This window comes from Tamandua tetradactyla, chromosome 25, assembly GCF_023851605.1.
Source record: "Tamandua tetradactyla isolate mTamTet1 chromosome 25, mTamTet1.pri, whole genome shotgun sequence".
NCBI classification, from domain to species: Eukaryota; Metazoa; Chordata; class Mammalia; order Pilosa; family Myrmecophagidae; genus Tamandua; species Tamandua tetradactyla.
Window position 1 is genome coordinate 33,062,375 of NC_135351.1, and position 16,199 is coordinate 33,078,573.

The window sequence follows — 16,199 nt, forward strand, 5'->3', positions numbered from 1 at the left end:
GCCTATTTATCCAGCTGGATAGAGATCTTCCACATGCTTCTAACAAGCATTAACTCACAGGTCAGAATCTGTGTATTTATTCTGCCTCCCTCCTTTTACTATCAATGATGAGTCATGGACCCCCTCTGAGTCCATCCACTATTCTTGCATCATGGATCCCAGGGGCACTGGTTGTACAATTCCCTCTTCCCCCTTATCATCAATTTTTCTTTTTTCTATTGGATTTTTTACCTTCAGTATATGAATATCCTGTAATATCTCCTATCTTTAAAAAAATTCTTTTGATTCTTGATCTGACATCCCTTTCCAGCTCCTGCCCCATTTCTTGGCTCCATTTTATAACATAACTCCTCGAAAGTGGTGTTTATCTTCCCTGTCTCCAATTACTTTTCTCATATCAGGATTGTGCTTCCTGTAATTGCAGCCTTATCAAGGTCACCAGTGCTATCCAAATTACTCAATCTAGTGGGCAATTCTCAGGCTCATTACACTTGACCACTTGGCAGAAACACAACTATGCCATCCTTGATACACTTTCTTCCCATAGTCTCTTGAATTTCCTCCTTCTTCCTTCTCAATTTTATTTTGTTGTTCCCTGTGTTTTGCTTTTTTCTTTAATTAGAGAAGTTGTAGGTTTACATAAAAGTCATGTAAAAAGTACAGTGCTCCCTTACACCCCACTATTGTTGACACTTTGCATTGGTGTGGCACCTATGTTATAAATGAGGTATTTATAACTCCCTATTACCTACAGCCCATAATTTACATTAGGTTGTTTTTTTCTCATATACTACCTTATATTAATGTCATATATTTGTTATAATTCATGAAAGAACATTCTTATACTTATAAAATTAACCTCCAGTCCATTGTCCACAACAGGGTTCACTGCATTATACAGTCTGGCCCAAACTTTCCCTCTCAACCGCATTCATGTGCATAATTCAGCACTGTTAACTTATACTAACAATAATGTGCTATCACCACCATTCAAACATTTCAAATCTTGTAGAAGCAGTTTCTACCGACTGTCCACAAGTTGTCAAATCAGTAGTTTTGCATTTCAGCATTGCGCATACCTATATGGAACAGATGTGGACAAAATCGGATAACTTTCGTATATATTACTTGTACTGGGACTGTTGACTTGGCTTTTTGGGGAAGTGCATGATGTGGGAATCGAATTCGGGTCTCCAGCATGAAAGGTGAGCACTCTACAGTGAACTACCTGTGCCCCTGCTGACTTGGTTTTGATCATAGCAAGGCAAATATTTTTTTTTCCTCCATTGGAGCATGTTCTTTTATAATTATTTGCTTTATTAGAAATGACAAGTGATTTGAGAAACAACTCCATGGAACGTAAATAGATTGAAAGATAGGATCCAGTTTAGAATTATATGTAAACCATTAGTTTGGCGTATCAGCTGTGGTAGAGCCCAGGGGAGCGGAGGTCTTTGGGTGATATTCGTACTGAAGCTGAAAGGAAATTACCTGCCAGTACTCCTGTTGCCTTCCACCATGAAGTCCTGTAAATGCTCCTAGAACATAAGATTCATTCTCTTCCTTTTTTGACATCATGTAGCTTAAATGACAGCAGAACTCTCTTTGACAGATTGTAAGATTTCCTGCACTTTCAAAAAGTTCTATGAAGTCGAACTTATCCCGGGAAATAAGTCCTGGGAAAGTGTATTTCTGTATGTGGAAATGTTTGATGGTCTTGGCATAGGCCGTCCAATTCACTGCTGGTGGGTAGGCTGGAGAGTTTCGGGAATGTGACTCCACCTCGGAAAAGAGGAGCCTTCCAGACTCGGATTGCATATCATAATGGAACACTTTGGGGGGGGGGGGGGGTGCATAGATGCCACTCCCTATGAATGCAAGAAAAGATTTTTAATGCAAAAATAAAAATCAGCACTGCCAGGTTCTCCATCAGAATTGGACAAGTGATCACATCTCATGTGTTAGTCACAATGAGACAGCATACAAGTCTCTAGTTACACTGAACCCCTAAGTAGGTCTTTTACCACCTATTGGAAGAGATCAAAACAGATGTGCAACAGTCTCATTTCAAATAAACTTTTAAAATAACTGGGTCGTTTATTGGCAGTATGGAAAATTAAACTGAATATAAAAGCATGTGCTTCAGGAGGGAATGGTAGGGAAAGGTGATGAAAAATTCTCTCCTGTTCTCCATTGTGGTGGTTTTCAAATATGACCCCTGATACTTCGACACTCTTCTTTCCAAAGGGTAAACCTAATACCTCTTTCCTTAGGTATGGGATAGACTTAGGTAGGGGCTTACTACTAATGGATGGGACTCAGTGGGAGTGATGGTATGTTATAAGGTCCTAAAATGCATCATGACTTACTCCTTGCTTTCTCTCAAGTCACTTGCTCTGGGGCAAATCAGTGCCAAGTCATGAGAATCTACCTAGCAGCCCTTTGGACAAACCCAAGTGATGAGAAATAAGAGCCTCTTGCCAACAGCCCCTGAGGAAAGGAGGGCTTGTGCCTACAGCTGTGTGAGTGAGCCATACTAGGAGCTGATGATCCAGCCCCATCATACCTTTGGATGATGGCAGGACTGGCCAACAGTTTGACTGTCACCTCATGAGAGAGCCCACAGCAGTGCCACCCAGGTGAGTCACGCCCAAATTCCTGACCAATGGAAACTTGTGAGATAAAAAAATTTTTGTGGTTTCAAGCCACCAATTTGTAGGACCATTTGTAACCCAGCAATAATACACCTCTTGAACCGATCCTCTGCCAGTATCACACTGTGGTTTAGAGCCCATCTCTGCTTAGTTCCCTGCTTCACCATTTAATGGCTGGGGAGCCTTTGACAAACTACTGGCATTCAGCGGCATCTCGGTTTTCTAACCTGCAAAATTGAGATGGGGATGCCCATCTCATAAAGTTCTTCAGATTAAATGAAATAATACACAAAAGCTCTTAGCATAATCATAGCTTTTATAATCAAACATTCCCTTTTGCATGAAATGACAGGAAGAATGAAGAGTCCCAACAAAGGAAAAAAACAAGACAGCTCATAGCTGAGGTATCAGTTTTTCCTGCACTCAGATTATAAACTGTGAACTCCACCCTGTCATGAATTACCTGTCATTTTCAGGCTGCTGTTAGGTAGGTTGGCTGCAAGAAGATTAACTCTCATCCCCATTGCCCAAGCGGAATGAAATTCAATAGCTGTCAAAAAGGGCAAGACATTCATCCAAGCTGTGGGGAATAGTACGGTGTCTACGTGGAAATCTTTCACTAGGGTAACCGATGGTTAATGGAAGAGTATATCAAAGCAAGTGAAAATGCCAAACTTTCCAAAGGTGGTGTTGAAAGTCACCAGCTCTGGTTTTTCAGGAGCATCAAACTGAGGTTCGTTGTAGAGGTGGTACTATAACAAATACACAGAAGAGAAACCAGTTCACGGCTTGTTAAGTGAAAAGAGGATTCATAAAACCATCCACAGTAAGTAATAGACTTGGCTTTAGATACAGTCACAACAGGAAATCTCCTAGGAAATGAACAGATCTAATGATTGGGAGTGACCTTTCAAGGAAAATCAGAAGGAATAAGCAGCATTTGTCTACACCATCTCTTCTCTCCTCTCTCTCTCTCTTTCTCTCTCTCTCAGTCAGGAGCCAAAGACCTCCCCATAAGCTACAAAGACCATGTGCTTCTTGAAATCTGAAAATATGTCTTTCTTTTCTTTGAATCCTCCAATATCTGAAAACATAATAGATGTTTCATAAATATTTGTTAATTGAAAAAAGGTTGCCACCTCTCTCTTTACAGTGTTCCACCCAAAGTAATTAAAGGGGCCCAGATCTCAAAATTACCAATGAAATGGTTATTTTCTCTAATTTTCCCTGATTCCATCTAGGGAAACAAAAAATACTCACATGGGCCACATCGCACATCCATTTAAAGGGCCATCGTATCTCCCGGTCCAATCTAGTATAAAATGATGACCTATGGGTTATTTTACCGTTTTTCAATTCATAGATTAAAGTGAAAAGTTTATGATTTCAAATTAAATCTACAAGACGGTAATTAAAATAATTGATGTAGAAAATAAATAGTGAGGGTATTTTTGTGATTGGATGGAAACCAAGAAAATTAATTCATGTGAAATTGATTCATATAATTTCAAAAGCATCTTTATACCATTTCAATGCAAATGGCTTTCAGATTACAGTCTCCTTATTATCTTTTATATTGATATTAAAATTACTTATTTTAGACATACAAAAAAGTTCTCTCAATCTTGGGCTGTTATACCTTTCTAACAGGATTCTGATTATATTCTAATACAGATTAGTTTTTTTTCTAAAATGCCACTTTCTTTATTCCTCACATTCATAAAAGTCTCAATAACATCTTATTATGTAGGAAATGAAACTCAGCTTACTAAACACAGCACTCAACAATCTCCTATCTGGACCCACTTTATGTACCTAGCTGATCTACCTAAATGATTGTCACTCTTCTTTCTGTCCAGAAAGCCATCCACCCCTGCCTCCCTCCCCCCCAAAAAAAACATTCAAGTTGCAACCAATAAATCAAGGCAATATTTACATAATGTGTTACAGCTTATGAAGCATTTTTCTATGGTATTAACTCATTTATACCTCACATGCTTTAAGTAAAGCTTGACTATCATTTTTCATTGAGGAGTAAAAAGGTTCAAAGGCCATAATAATTTAGTAGAAAAACATGGTTCTTCAAGTCTGACTGACTTGGATCTAAATTCTTACTCTTCTGCACTAGCTCTGTGACCTTGGGTAAGTTACTTAACCTTCCTGAGCCTCCAATTACTAGTAAAACAGCCCATCTCACGATGTTATCAGAGAATTAGATGGGAGTGTGTGTACAGAGAACCTCACACATGGCTTAAACTGGAAAAAGCCATCGAAAGCATGTGAGGATGTGTGTGTGTCTATATTGGAGGGCTGGGGTAAAACACTGCACTCCCAGGCTTTGCTGTATTACATACACCCAGTCTTCTGATTTTCGACCAGTTCCTCCTGAGACCTTTTCCTAATCCCTCTGACCCTCGTTAAGTTCTTCTATTTCAAAACGCCTTTTGGAGTAAGTGACTCTTTTTTTAAAATCAATTATATATATTCATTTAATACATTGCATTATATCTTAACCAATTTGTACATACTGTAAGTTCCCAAGCAAGCTCGGAACCTCAGAGATTAGACACTAAATAAACCAATGCCAAACAGTTGTGTAGAGAGCTTTACTTACCTTATGGTAATGCGCCACCAGTTTCCCCTCTTTATCATACACCACATTCGTATCGTACTGATAAAAGCCATTGCTAGGACACTCAGAGTCCTGGGACCTGCACTTCTTTTTGTCCCCAATATTTGCCACTACATATATGAGGTTGTTCTTGGCCAGGCAGCTGAGACTTGTTTGTATTGGTGTGGAGCCAAATCTAAATCAAGTTTCAATTCAGACATTTCATTTTTAACATGTATTTCAGTATTGTTGTCACTTCCTACAGACCACAGTAACTATAGTAAGAGCTTGAATGTAACGTGATCAATATAAACACTACTCATTTAAAAAATCACATTACAGAAGCCACAAAGTATATTTAAACTTCGTAAATTTTTCCTACACCTTATTTATTGCTCAAGCAGTTCCATATTCACTCTCCTGTGTCATCAGCTGTCTTTTGATTGGATTATTTCATCAGCATGCAAACATGCTCTAATACCTCCTGTTTAAAAAAAAAAATGGAAACCTTTTTGACCTCAAGTGTCCCTCCAAATAGCTCCATTTTTCAGCTCCACTTCTCAGCTCCCATCGCGCAGCGAAACTTCTTAAAAGAGCTGTCCATCTTGCTTGTCCTGATCCTCCCTCCCGCCTTCTCTCCTGAGGCACTTCCATCAGCTTCCATCTGTCATTCCAATACTGGACAACTCGTATGAAAGTCAGCGATGACTTCCACATCTTCCCTGTTCTCATCTTATTTGACATCTCTGCAGTTGACACTGTTAGTCACAGACTACTGAAAATGCTTGTCTGGCTTCTTCACACCACCCTCTCATGATTCTCTCATCCTGGATGCTCTTCTCTGTCCCCTTTGCACTTCCTCCTCATTGACTCTGAGCCTAAACCTTGGAATGTCTTGGAGCGCAATCCTTAGGCCTCTTCTCTTCTCTAACTGCACTCCCTCCACATGCAGCTGAACTCATTCAGTGTTACGGTGTAAAATGCCATTTGTATACTGACTTCTGATTCTCTGTCACCAGCCCTGACCTGCTCCTTTCATGTCAGTTTATATGTGTAACTGCCCACTGGACAGATCCACTTGGATATCTAGAGGGCAAACATGACATGCCCAGAATCAAATTCCTGATTGCCATCCCCAAATCTGCTACTGCCTCCATGCTCCTTGATTTCTGTAAATGGCAGTTCCTTTCTTCCAGTTTCTCAGGCCAAAGCACTCAGAGTCAGTGGTGATATCTGCCTTCCTCTCATACTTCATAACTAACCAGGCAGTAAATCCTGCCACCTTGATGCCTCAAATGATTCTATAATCTGACCATTTCTGACACCATCACTTCATCCATCTTAGTTCAAGTCCCCATTAGCTCTGGCCAGGATGGCTGCAACAGCTTCCTGATTGGTTTCTCCACTTTATCCTTGCTTTCCTAGTCTTCTTCCACAAAAAGACAAAGAGATCCTTTTAAGACTTGAGTCATGTAAGTCACTCCTTAACTCAGAACCTTTGCTGGCTCCCCAGCTCATGCAGAGGAAATACCAAAATCCTTGTAATAGCCTGTAGGGCCTATGTGATCTGTCCCACTCTAGCACCTCTCTCCCCTCTTCTCTTGCCACCGCACTTCAGTCACATTCACCTCCTTGCTCCATTATCAACCCAAATAAAAGAATGACCGCAATTGGAGCTGCACCTCATCCCACCCAAGAACCCTCTTTCCCTTGTTCTTAGAAACATCAGACATTCTATATTACAAATAGGCTTATTTACATCTAGCTCCTCCACCATTACACAATAAGCCACAGGAGGGCAGGCTTTGTTTTATTAAGTGCTGTATCACCTACTTCCAGATGGCGCCTTGCATATAGTAGGCATCCAATACTGAATATTGAATACTAGTGAGTATTCAATAAATCATTAAATGAGAGAATGAAAAAATGAATTAATGAATTGTGACAATATGTGTCACATAAATGCACGAGTGCATACAAGCCATTTTGTGTCAGAGTTTGCTCCTTCTACTCTGGGGTGACAAAAGAAGGGTTTACTAACTGTGTAAATAAAGCTCTGCCCCAATCTCCACCCCAACCTTCACTGGTTCCCATAGTTACTGCGATCACTGACTGCACAACTTTGTAACAGATGCTGTTTTTAATAGGAAATCCAGAACTCAGTCCTACTGATGAGAAGAAAAACAACTGGGTTATCTCAACTCTCAAAATTTTGGCGTAGAAAGACTCCAGTTACTGATCTCTTGTTCTTACCCAAAAGATAGAAACTTTCTGACAAGCACCACAAAGAATTTCAGCTGAGAACAGGAAGGGCCAGGAGGTAGAAATGTCCACCTTCAAGTAACACAATATTCTCTTGTTTGCACAATCTTTCCATAGCTAAGAAAAGCCACTTTCTTATATAAACTTCAGAAACATCAGAAGTGAAGAAAAAAGTATCATATCCATAATCCTCCAGCAAGAACACAGCAGTGGAATGTTTGATAAACTTTGTTGAAAGAAGAGAGGGTAAGAAAATGAGCATGAAAGAGTGAGAGCTCTATTGCTTCAGCTTAAGAAGTGGGAAATCTCTACCTAAATAATCTTCAATGAGGTTTGTATATGCAATGTACTTATATATTAAATACTTTACATTTTTTATTAAAGTTTCTAACTAGAAGGTTTCTAGATGCCTTTGTCCACGGAAAAGTATCTTTATGGGCACAGGAAAATGCAAAGTTTTGAAGCATAGAGCCTTCAGAATCACTAAAAAGTACCTGGTGAGACATTCTTGTCTGGGAAATGCACTGCAGGACAGAGAGACTCTATGAAATTGAAGTAGGGTCCCTTCAGTAGAGATCTTGGAATATTTCCCAAACACAACCCACTTTCCCTTTAAGAAATTAAGACCTTACTTGTATCCATGAGGTTCTCTTCCTCAACATTTCCTAGTAATATATACAGAGTTTACATATTCTTCCGAATTTAATAAAGATACTGTCATAAAATATTGTTGAGTTCTATGTCATGTTTTCTTTAATAAATAACAAATGCTAAGATTAATTTAACTATAACAAGATCTCCCATACATGGTAATTCAGGAAAAATTATTTTGCATAGATGAATGTATAGATTTTAGAGGATTACAGCTTCCCCTCCGCACCCCCCCCCCCCCCCCCCAGATAGCTAAGATAGTCAAACTACCTCTGGGGTTCTTGACATGGAATTCAGTTCACCTGGGGGTCCAGGATGTCCTCCAGATAAGGGAAAATGGTTTCCCTGGTAAATTCCCAACCATAAAGAGCATATTCTGGGGTCACGATGATTTGCGCACCCTGTTCAAAGGCAAGTCAGACCAAAATGATTCCTTTATGTACAGCAGAGCAAATTCAACACCCCAGTTTTCCAGCAGCTCTTCTTCTTTCCCCACAAATTCTGTCCAGCAGAAATAAAAAGAATACCTGTTCCGCTGCCTGTTTTATCATTTTCCCCCAGAATATCTAGATTCTTGTACATCAGGGTCAAGGCGTCTTCTTTAGAAACAGCCGTGACTGTTTTATTTGGCAATACGACAGCATGTTCATATACAGCCGCTTTAAAAGTGTCCAGTGAACTAACATGCCGGAAAATTAGGGCAAGTATTGCCACAGAGGGTAGAGAAGAACACATGATTGTGACCAAGTTCTAGCGAACTCTGAAAATGAAAGTAATATCCTTGTAGTATTTATAGAAGGGGGGAGATTTCTATAACCTATCACAGCTAGACATTAGGTGTCTGTTACCCAATCTTCGGAATAGATTATATGTGACAATTCTTGAAGAAAATACTATTGCAGTTCAATGAATACAGTCAAAAGGTACTACAAGTCTTGGACAAGATGGACTACTGAACACGATAATTCCAAATGTTATAAAACCAAAAATCAAATATCATACAATCGGGTCCTTTTAGTAATAGGAAGAATATAGTAACCGCATCAACTCTGGTGTGAAAAGTCCTATGGCAACAAACATTTCAGTTATGAAATTAAATGATTTCAGTTATTAAATCATTAAATAATTGAAAAACAATTTATTTCAACTCCGTTGAGTGATATATCATGTTTGCTTTTAGGAGACGAGAAATATGCAGAAGCGTTTCTTCTTAGGAGGATATGCTGCAGAACTAAATTCACCAAAATCGACACTGTGCCCTGACTTAGCTTTGGCATTAATTACTAAGAGCATGTGCACCATGAGAATGAGATATTTGTATCTAGTTAGCACATTACTGCATCCCTAGCTCCTAAAGCACAGCCCCTTTATGTGCTGCTCTCTGGGATTAGGTCAGAAGCAAAGGCTTGGGGTGCCCCAAGCTTCAGGGCACTGTCAATGACCACCATGGACATTTCTTTCACATCTTAGTTTCCCAAATTTCCTGTTTGTTTATTTGGGTTTGCCTCTCATGGTGGCTGCAAAAGATAAACATGGTGTAGTTTGCTAGCTGCTGGAATGCAGTACACCAAAACGGAATGGCTTTTAAAAGGGGTAATTTAATGAGTTGCTAGTTTACAGTTCTAAGGCCTAGAAAATGTCCGAATTAGAACGAGTCCATAGAAATGTCCCATCAAAGACATCCAGGGAAAGATACCTTGGTTCAAGAAGGCCGACGAAGTTCAGGGTTTCTCTCTCAAATGAGATGGCACATGGTGAACACAGTCAGGGCTTCTCTCTCTGCTGGAAGGGCACATGGTGAACACGGCATCATCTACTAGCTTTCTCTCCTGGCTTCCGGTTTCCTGAAGCTCCCCGGGAGGCGTCTTCCTTCTTCATCTCCAAAGGTCGCTGACTGGTGGACTCTCTGCTTCGTAGTGTTGCTCTCTCTGAATCTCCCTCTCCAAAATGTTTCCTCTTTTATAGGACTTCAGAAACTAATCAAGACCCACTCAAATGGGTGGAGACATGTCATCCCCTAATCCAGTTTAACAACCATTCTTGACTAAATCACATCATCCAGGGAGATGATCTCATTACCGTTTCAAACATATAATATTGAATAGAGATTATTCTACCTTTATGAAATGGGATTTATATTAAAACATGGCTTTTCTTAGGGGGCATACTTCCTTTCAAACCAGCACACATGGTATTGGTTAGGGTCTTTGGATTATAGGAGAAACAAGAGGTGATGTACAGTCAAGATGAGCAAGCTCTCTTTGCAGCATTTCAAAATCTCCTCATAGAAACTGCAAATCTGAATAGCAAAGGAAATTGCTTCGAAGAACCAGAATGGAGTAAATGAAGCAACAATTTAAAGATCCGTGACAAGTAAAGTAAAAGGATATGCTCTTCACCAGCATTTGCCGTAGAGGCAACTGACAGTTTTAAAAAAATCTTCAGAAGTAAAAGATCAAAATTCAAGCCAGAGAACTTTGAGTTTGTATTTTCATGTTCATAAAGGTGTTTGGTTACATAAAGCTTAACGTTTGAAGTTTACCTCTGTTATAAAATAATGTCATGTTACGTTGTCACAAAGAACAATGATTAATTTTAAGCCACTGCTAACAGTGCCTACTCTCTAGTTTTTGTTTTGTGATTGATGGAATTAATTAAAAGGAAGAAAAGTTAAAATCAAAGTTATTTGATCAAGGAGTCTCTATAAACAGTAAAAGTTCAAATATTTGTTTCTAATTGGAAACCCTATTACCTTTCAGTTAGGCTAGTTTGTAAGACTGCAATTCTTAAAAATCTCATTTCCTCCAGTTTATCAAGAGTAGGAAGATAAGAGGTATAATTACAGCTTGCATTTGAGGGGTGCTGTGTTAGTTAGATTCAGTTGTCAACTTGACCAGGTGAGCATACCTAGTTTTGTTGCTGTGGACATAAGCCAATGGTATGTGAACCTCATCTGTTGCTAATTACATCTGCAGTCGGCTAGGAAGCGTGTCTGCTGCAATGAGTGACGTTTGACTTAATTGGCTGGTGCTTAAGTGGGAGAGTGCAATGTAGCACAGCCTAGCAGCTTGGCATTCCTCATCTCAGCACTCTCAGCTCAGCCCAGGCCTTTGGAGATGCAGAAAGAAGTCACCCCGGGGAAAGTTGTTGGAACCCAGGGGCTTGGAGAGAAGACAAGCAGAGACCATCCTGTGCCTTCCACGTAAGAAAGAACCTCAGTGGAAAGTTAGCTGCCTTTCCTCTGAAGAACTAACAAAATAAATCCCCTTTTATTAAAAGCCAATCTGTCTCTGGTGTGTTCAATTCCAGCAGCTAGCAAACTAGAACAGGTGCCTTTTTGGGGGACTCCACTTCTTTGCACTTCTGTATCTCCTCTAAATGTGCAGATACCTGCACTGCCTCCTTCACAAGATTATTCTAAGAGTCAAAAGGAAATGAAAGTTCTCTGTAAAATTATCAGAGGGGTGACAGCAATTAACAAAGATGAGTGTTCATTTAGTAATACAAAGATCTTGAGGTGTTGAACGCTATTTAATTGTAAGGCCCACAGAACTACAGTTGCTCTGTGAAACTCTGTTGTCTACTTGGAGTATGTGCTGGCAAGCTCCTGGGGAGTAACAGAGTAACCCAACACCAAACCGTGGATCCTGCCAAGCCAGGCCTGGCGGACACCATTCAGCTAGGGGAGGAGACACAGGCAGGAAGGACACCAGGGAGCTCGGCTGCAGGAGGGAAAGGAGCGGCTTGGGCTCTGACATAGCCATAGGGTTTGGGGGTCTCAAACATGCAATGATGACAAGTGATCATAGAAATGAAGAGTTGGAATCAGCGTGCATCAAGATGAGATGCAAGTAGAAACTGAAAAAAAAAGTCCCTTACATGAAACTATTTTGTCCTGATTTCCAAAACAATTTTTAAAAATTAAAAGGAATATATTATAGCAAAGGTGATATTTGTTATAATTTTTATTTGATATTTTGAGAATGCACAGTTTTGGTAGTTAACCAAATGGTATTTTAGATACTGCTTAATGTTTAGAGTTCAAGTAATTCTGATATCTGTATTTATAGATTTTTTTCCTTCTGTGCTTTAATTTTAAATTGTTTTATGAAACATATTGTACAGGTAGGCTTTACGATGATTACTTAGATTTTTTTAAAAATATGCCTATGGATAAGCTAGTCACGATATCCATTTTAGGTGGCTAAGATTTCCAAATGTTAATGGTAAAAATATTTGTATCTTCATATTTTCCTGAAATAAGGAAAATATTTAGTAATGCAGGTCATTACTATAGCAATGCAAATATGTCTAAGACTTTTCTACTTGATATTTTGAGAACATTCACAGTTTTGAAAGCAGATCAAATGGTATCTAAGTTAGTTTTTAATACTTAGAATTTAAGAACTTTGCTATCTGAATATGTAGATTTTTCCCTTGTTGCCTTAATTTTCAATTGGTTTATGAAACTTACTGTGCAAACACAGGCGTTACAATGATTATATGGTTACTTTATTTAAATACGCCAAGGGGTAAGCTAACTAAGATATTTACTTTTGGTGATTTTAAGTGTACTGTTTTCTTACATATAAATAAATAAATAAATGGAATGATACTGGATCAAAAAAAAAGAAGTGGTATTTGGTGACAATGCACAATGTCCACCCCACTGGAGTCGTGAGGGGGTGTTTTCTTTAGTAAGTCTGTTTGGATCAACCTCCACGAAAGGAAAATGTCTCTTCTGAGCAGAGCCAGCCAGACCATGAGCATCCTCTTGTGCCAGGTCCCACGTAGGTAAGGTGCTCCTCCACCTCCAGCCTGGAGTGAGTGTTCAACTCCCCAGACAGCGAATGTACCTGAAAGTCAGAAAGAACCTGCGAGGGTTGACACATCACGGCCTTTGCATCTCTGAAGGCTCTACTGAAGGAAAGTCTGTACCCCCCTGAAATTGCCAACTTTCAGCTGGTTTTAACCTGCAACATGAGCAATTTCATGTGGTTCAACCTAACCTTCTGCTTTCCCCTCTGAGAAGTCTAGGACCGGGGCAGCCCCCCTGAGCTGGTAGCATGCTCCCACAGTGTCTATGGCCCCCACTTCCTGAAAAGAGAAACACTAATGAGCTCTCCTGAGCAATTTCCTGTCCAACTCATCTCAGAGCTCACTGCAACCATCAGCAGGTGCTGCTTTTTCCATTTCTTTGGGTTGCATTCAAAGCTTTGGAGAAAGTCAGGAAGATAGCCACAATTAAAATAAATCCCACAGAGCCGCATCAAAGTCTGGTTTATTTAAGTAGAGTCTGATTAAAAAAAAAAAACAGAAAAAACTGAAATTTCTGTTAGTTACAGAAGAAAAAGAAGGAAACAGTAAATTAAAGAAATGTGGACGATGGTGGTACAGTGGCAGAGTTCTCGCGTGCCATGCCAGAGACCCGGGTTCGGTTCCCAGTGCCTGCCCGTGTAAAAAAAAATAGAAACATATCCATATGAAACTGTGGTACATTGATTGTTTTATCAAGCAATATGAGGATGTCATAAAAATTCACTGATATAAGTTTATACTTCACCAATTATATATGAACAAGAAAGTTAAAATGTACGTTTTATTTATTTTTTATTAGAGACTGATATAAATTTATACTTCACCAATTATAAATGAACAAGGAAGTTAAAATGTACTTTTTATTTATTTTTTATTAGAGAAGTTATTGATACAGAAAAATCATGCATAAAGTACAGAGTTCCCATACGTCACCCTATTATTAACACCTTACATTAGCATGGCACATTTATTGCAGCTGATGAAAGATTTTTATTATTATTATTGTCCCATTAACTATAGACCATAATTCAACTTAGGGTTCACCATTTGGGGTCTACAGTCCTATGAATTTTTAAAAATCATTCTAGTAGCATATACAACCCAAAATTTCCTCTTTTAATCATAATGAAATAAGTATTTCAGTGCTAACAAAATCATTATGTTACTATCACCACCCTTTATTACCTGAAATGTAGTCTGAGATTTAAGAAAACTGCTTACAGTTTATTCAAACACCATAGTTACATGGAATCTTGAGCAGGGAGTGAAAGCTCGTTGGTCTGTGAAGTTCAGTGTGATGCCCCAATACATCCCCAAATAATTTGGGCAGAGAATAAAAAAGTATTTGCAAAGTCCCCTGGAGGGACTGGGGAGAAAGGAGGAAATATTAAATTTCCCTGCTTGGGGAAATCCTGATATTCTGACAAGCATTGGAGACAACCAGTTTAACAGGTTGAGCCCTCGATCTTGGGGCCCACCCCTATGAAACATTCCTACTATGGAGAATCTAAGCCTACTTATAACTATGCCTAAGAGTCACCCCCAGAGACCCTCATTTGTTGCTCAGATGTGGCCTCTCTCTCTAAACCAACTTGACTGGTGAACTCACTGCCTTCTCCCTTGCAAGCGACATGACTCCCAGGGGTGTAAATCTCCCAGGCAACATGGTTCGTGACTCCCAGGAATGAGACTGGCCCTGACATTGCAAGAGTAAGAAAGCCTTCTTGACCAAAAGAAGGAAGAGAAATGAAACAAATAAAGCTTCAGTGGCTGAAAAATTTCAAATAGTGTCAAAAGGTCTTTCTGGAGGTTATCTTCATGTAATATATAGAAATATCCCTCTTCAGTTTTTGGTGTACTGGAGATGCTAAAGGGAAATATTGGAAACTGTTGAATTGTAATCCAAGAGCCTTGATTCTTGAAGATGATTAAACAATAGAGCTTTTAAGGTGTGAATGTGTGTGTGAAATACCAAAAGAGTGATCAAACTACAATTAGAGATATGAATGAGGCTCATCTGGGTAGGACTAAAGTAAATCACACTAAATGGTAAAGGATGATATTGACGGTATTTTAAAACTTCAACTTCTGTGTGAGACCAAAGGAAAAGATGTTTATTTGGTGCAAAATTTATATTTTTAGCAACACACTATCTAATTTAACTTGTGTGGTCAGCTTATTTGAACACCATAATTACATAGCACCGTGAATAAGGAGTGAGATTTTGCTGATTTTTACATGTTTGTGTGATGCCCCAACACGTCCCAGAGTAATCTGGACAGAAGATTAAAAAGTATTTACAAAGTCCCCTTGAGGGACTAGGGGAAGAAGTGAAAATATACTTCCCTACCTGGGGAAGACCTGATATTCTTGCAAGCACTGGGGACTGACAATTTGATGGGACAGGCTCTCAATGCTGGGGCTTGGCCTTATGAAACTTACTTCTGCAAAGGAGAACCTAAGCCTACTTATGATTATGCCTGAGTCACGCCCAGAGAATCTCTTTTGTTGCTCAGATGTGACCCCTCTCTCAAGCCAACTCAGCAGATGAACTCACTGCCTTCACTTTCCTATGTGGGGTATGACTTCCAGAGGTGTAAACCTCCCTGGCAATATGGGACATGACTCCTGGGGCTGAGCTGGGACCCTGCATCAGGGGCATGAGAAAGCTTCTTGACCAAAAGGGGGAAGAGAGAAATGAGACAAAATAAAATTTCAGTGACTGAGAGATTTCCGAGTCAAGAGGTTTATCCTGGAAGTTATTCTTATACATTATATAGATATACCTTTTTAGTTTATGGTGTATTGGAGTGGTTTGAGGGAAGTACATGAAACAGTTGAGCTGTGTACCTGTAGCCTTGATTTTTGAAGAAAATTATGTTACTGCCTAGCTTTACAATGTGACCATGTGATTGTGAAAATTTTGTGGCTGACACTTTCTTTCTCCAGGCTACAGTCAGATGGGTAAAAACGAAAGACAAAAAAATAAATAATTACTTAATTAAAATACAAATAAATAAATAAATAGTGGGGGGGCAGAGATAAGAGGAAAAAATAATTGGGTAGATTGTAATACTAGTGGTCAATGAGAGGGAGTGGTAAGGAATATGAATGTATGTGTTTTCTTTTTCTTTTTTTCTCTTTATTTCTTTTTCTGGAGGGATACAGATGTTCTAAAAATAATCATGGTAATGAATACACAA

At 39.2% G+C, this 16,199-nt stretch overlaps 1 protein-coding gene across 1 annotated transcript; it reads right to left on the minus strand.

Annotated features, from left to right (window-relative positions):
- Positions 1 to 980: 980 nt before the first annotated feature.
- On the minus strand, positions 981 to 8,760 carry LOC143668981 (pantetheine hydrolase VNN2-like). Its single transcript, XM_077143573.1, is given in 7 exon segments — positions 981 to 1,079; positions 1,492 to 1,868; positions 3,118 to 3,406; positions 5,269 to 5,461; positions 8,449 to 8,579; positions 8,706 to 8,735; positions 8,737 to 8,760. Coding segments are annotated over 7 exon segments (1,143 nt in total).
- Between the last annotated feature and the right edge of the window lie 7,439 nt (positions 8,761 to 16,199).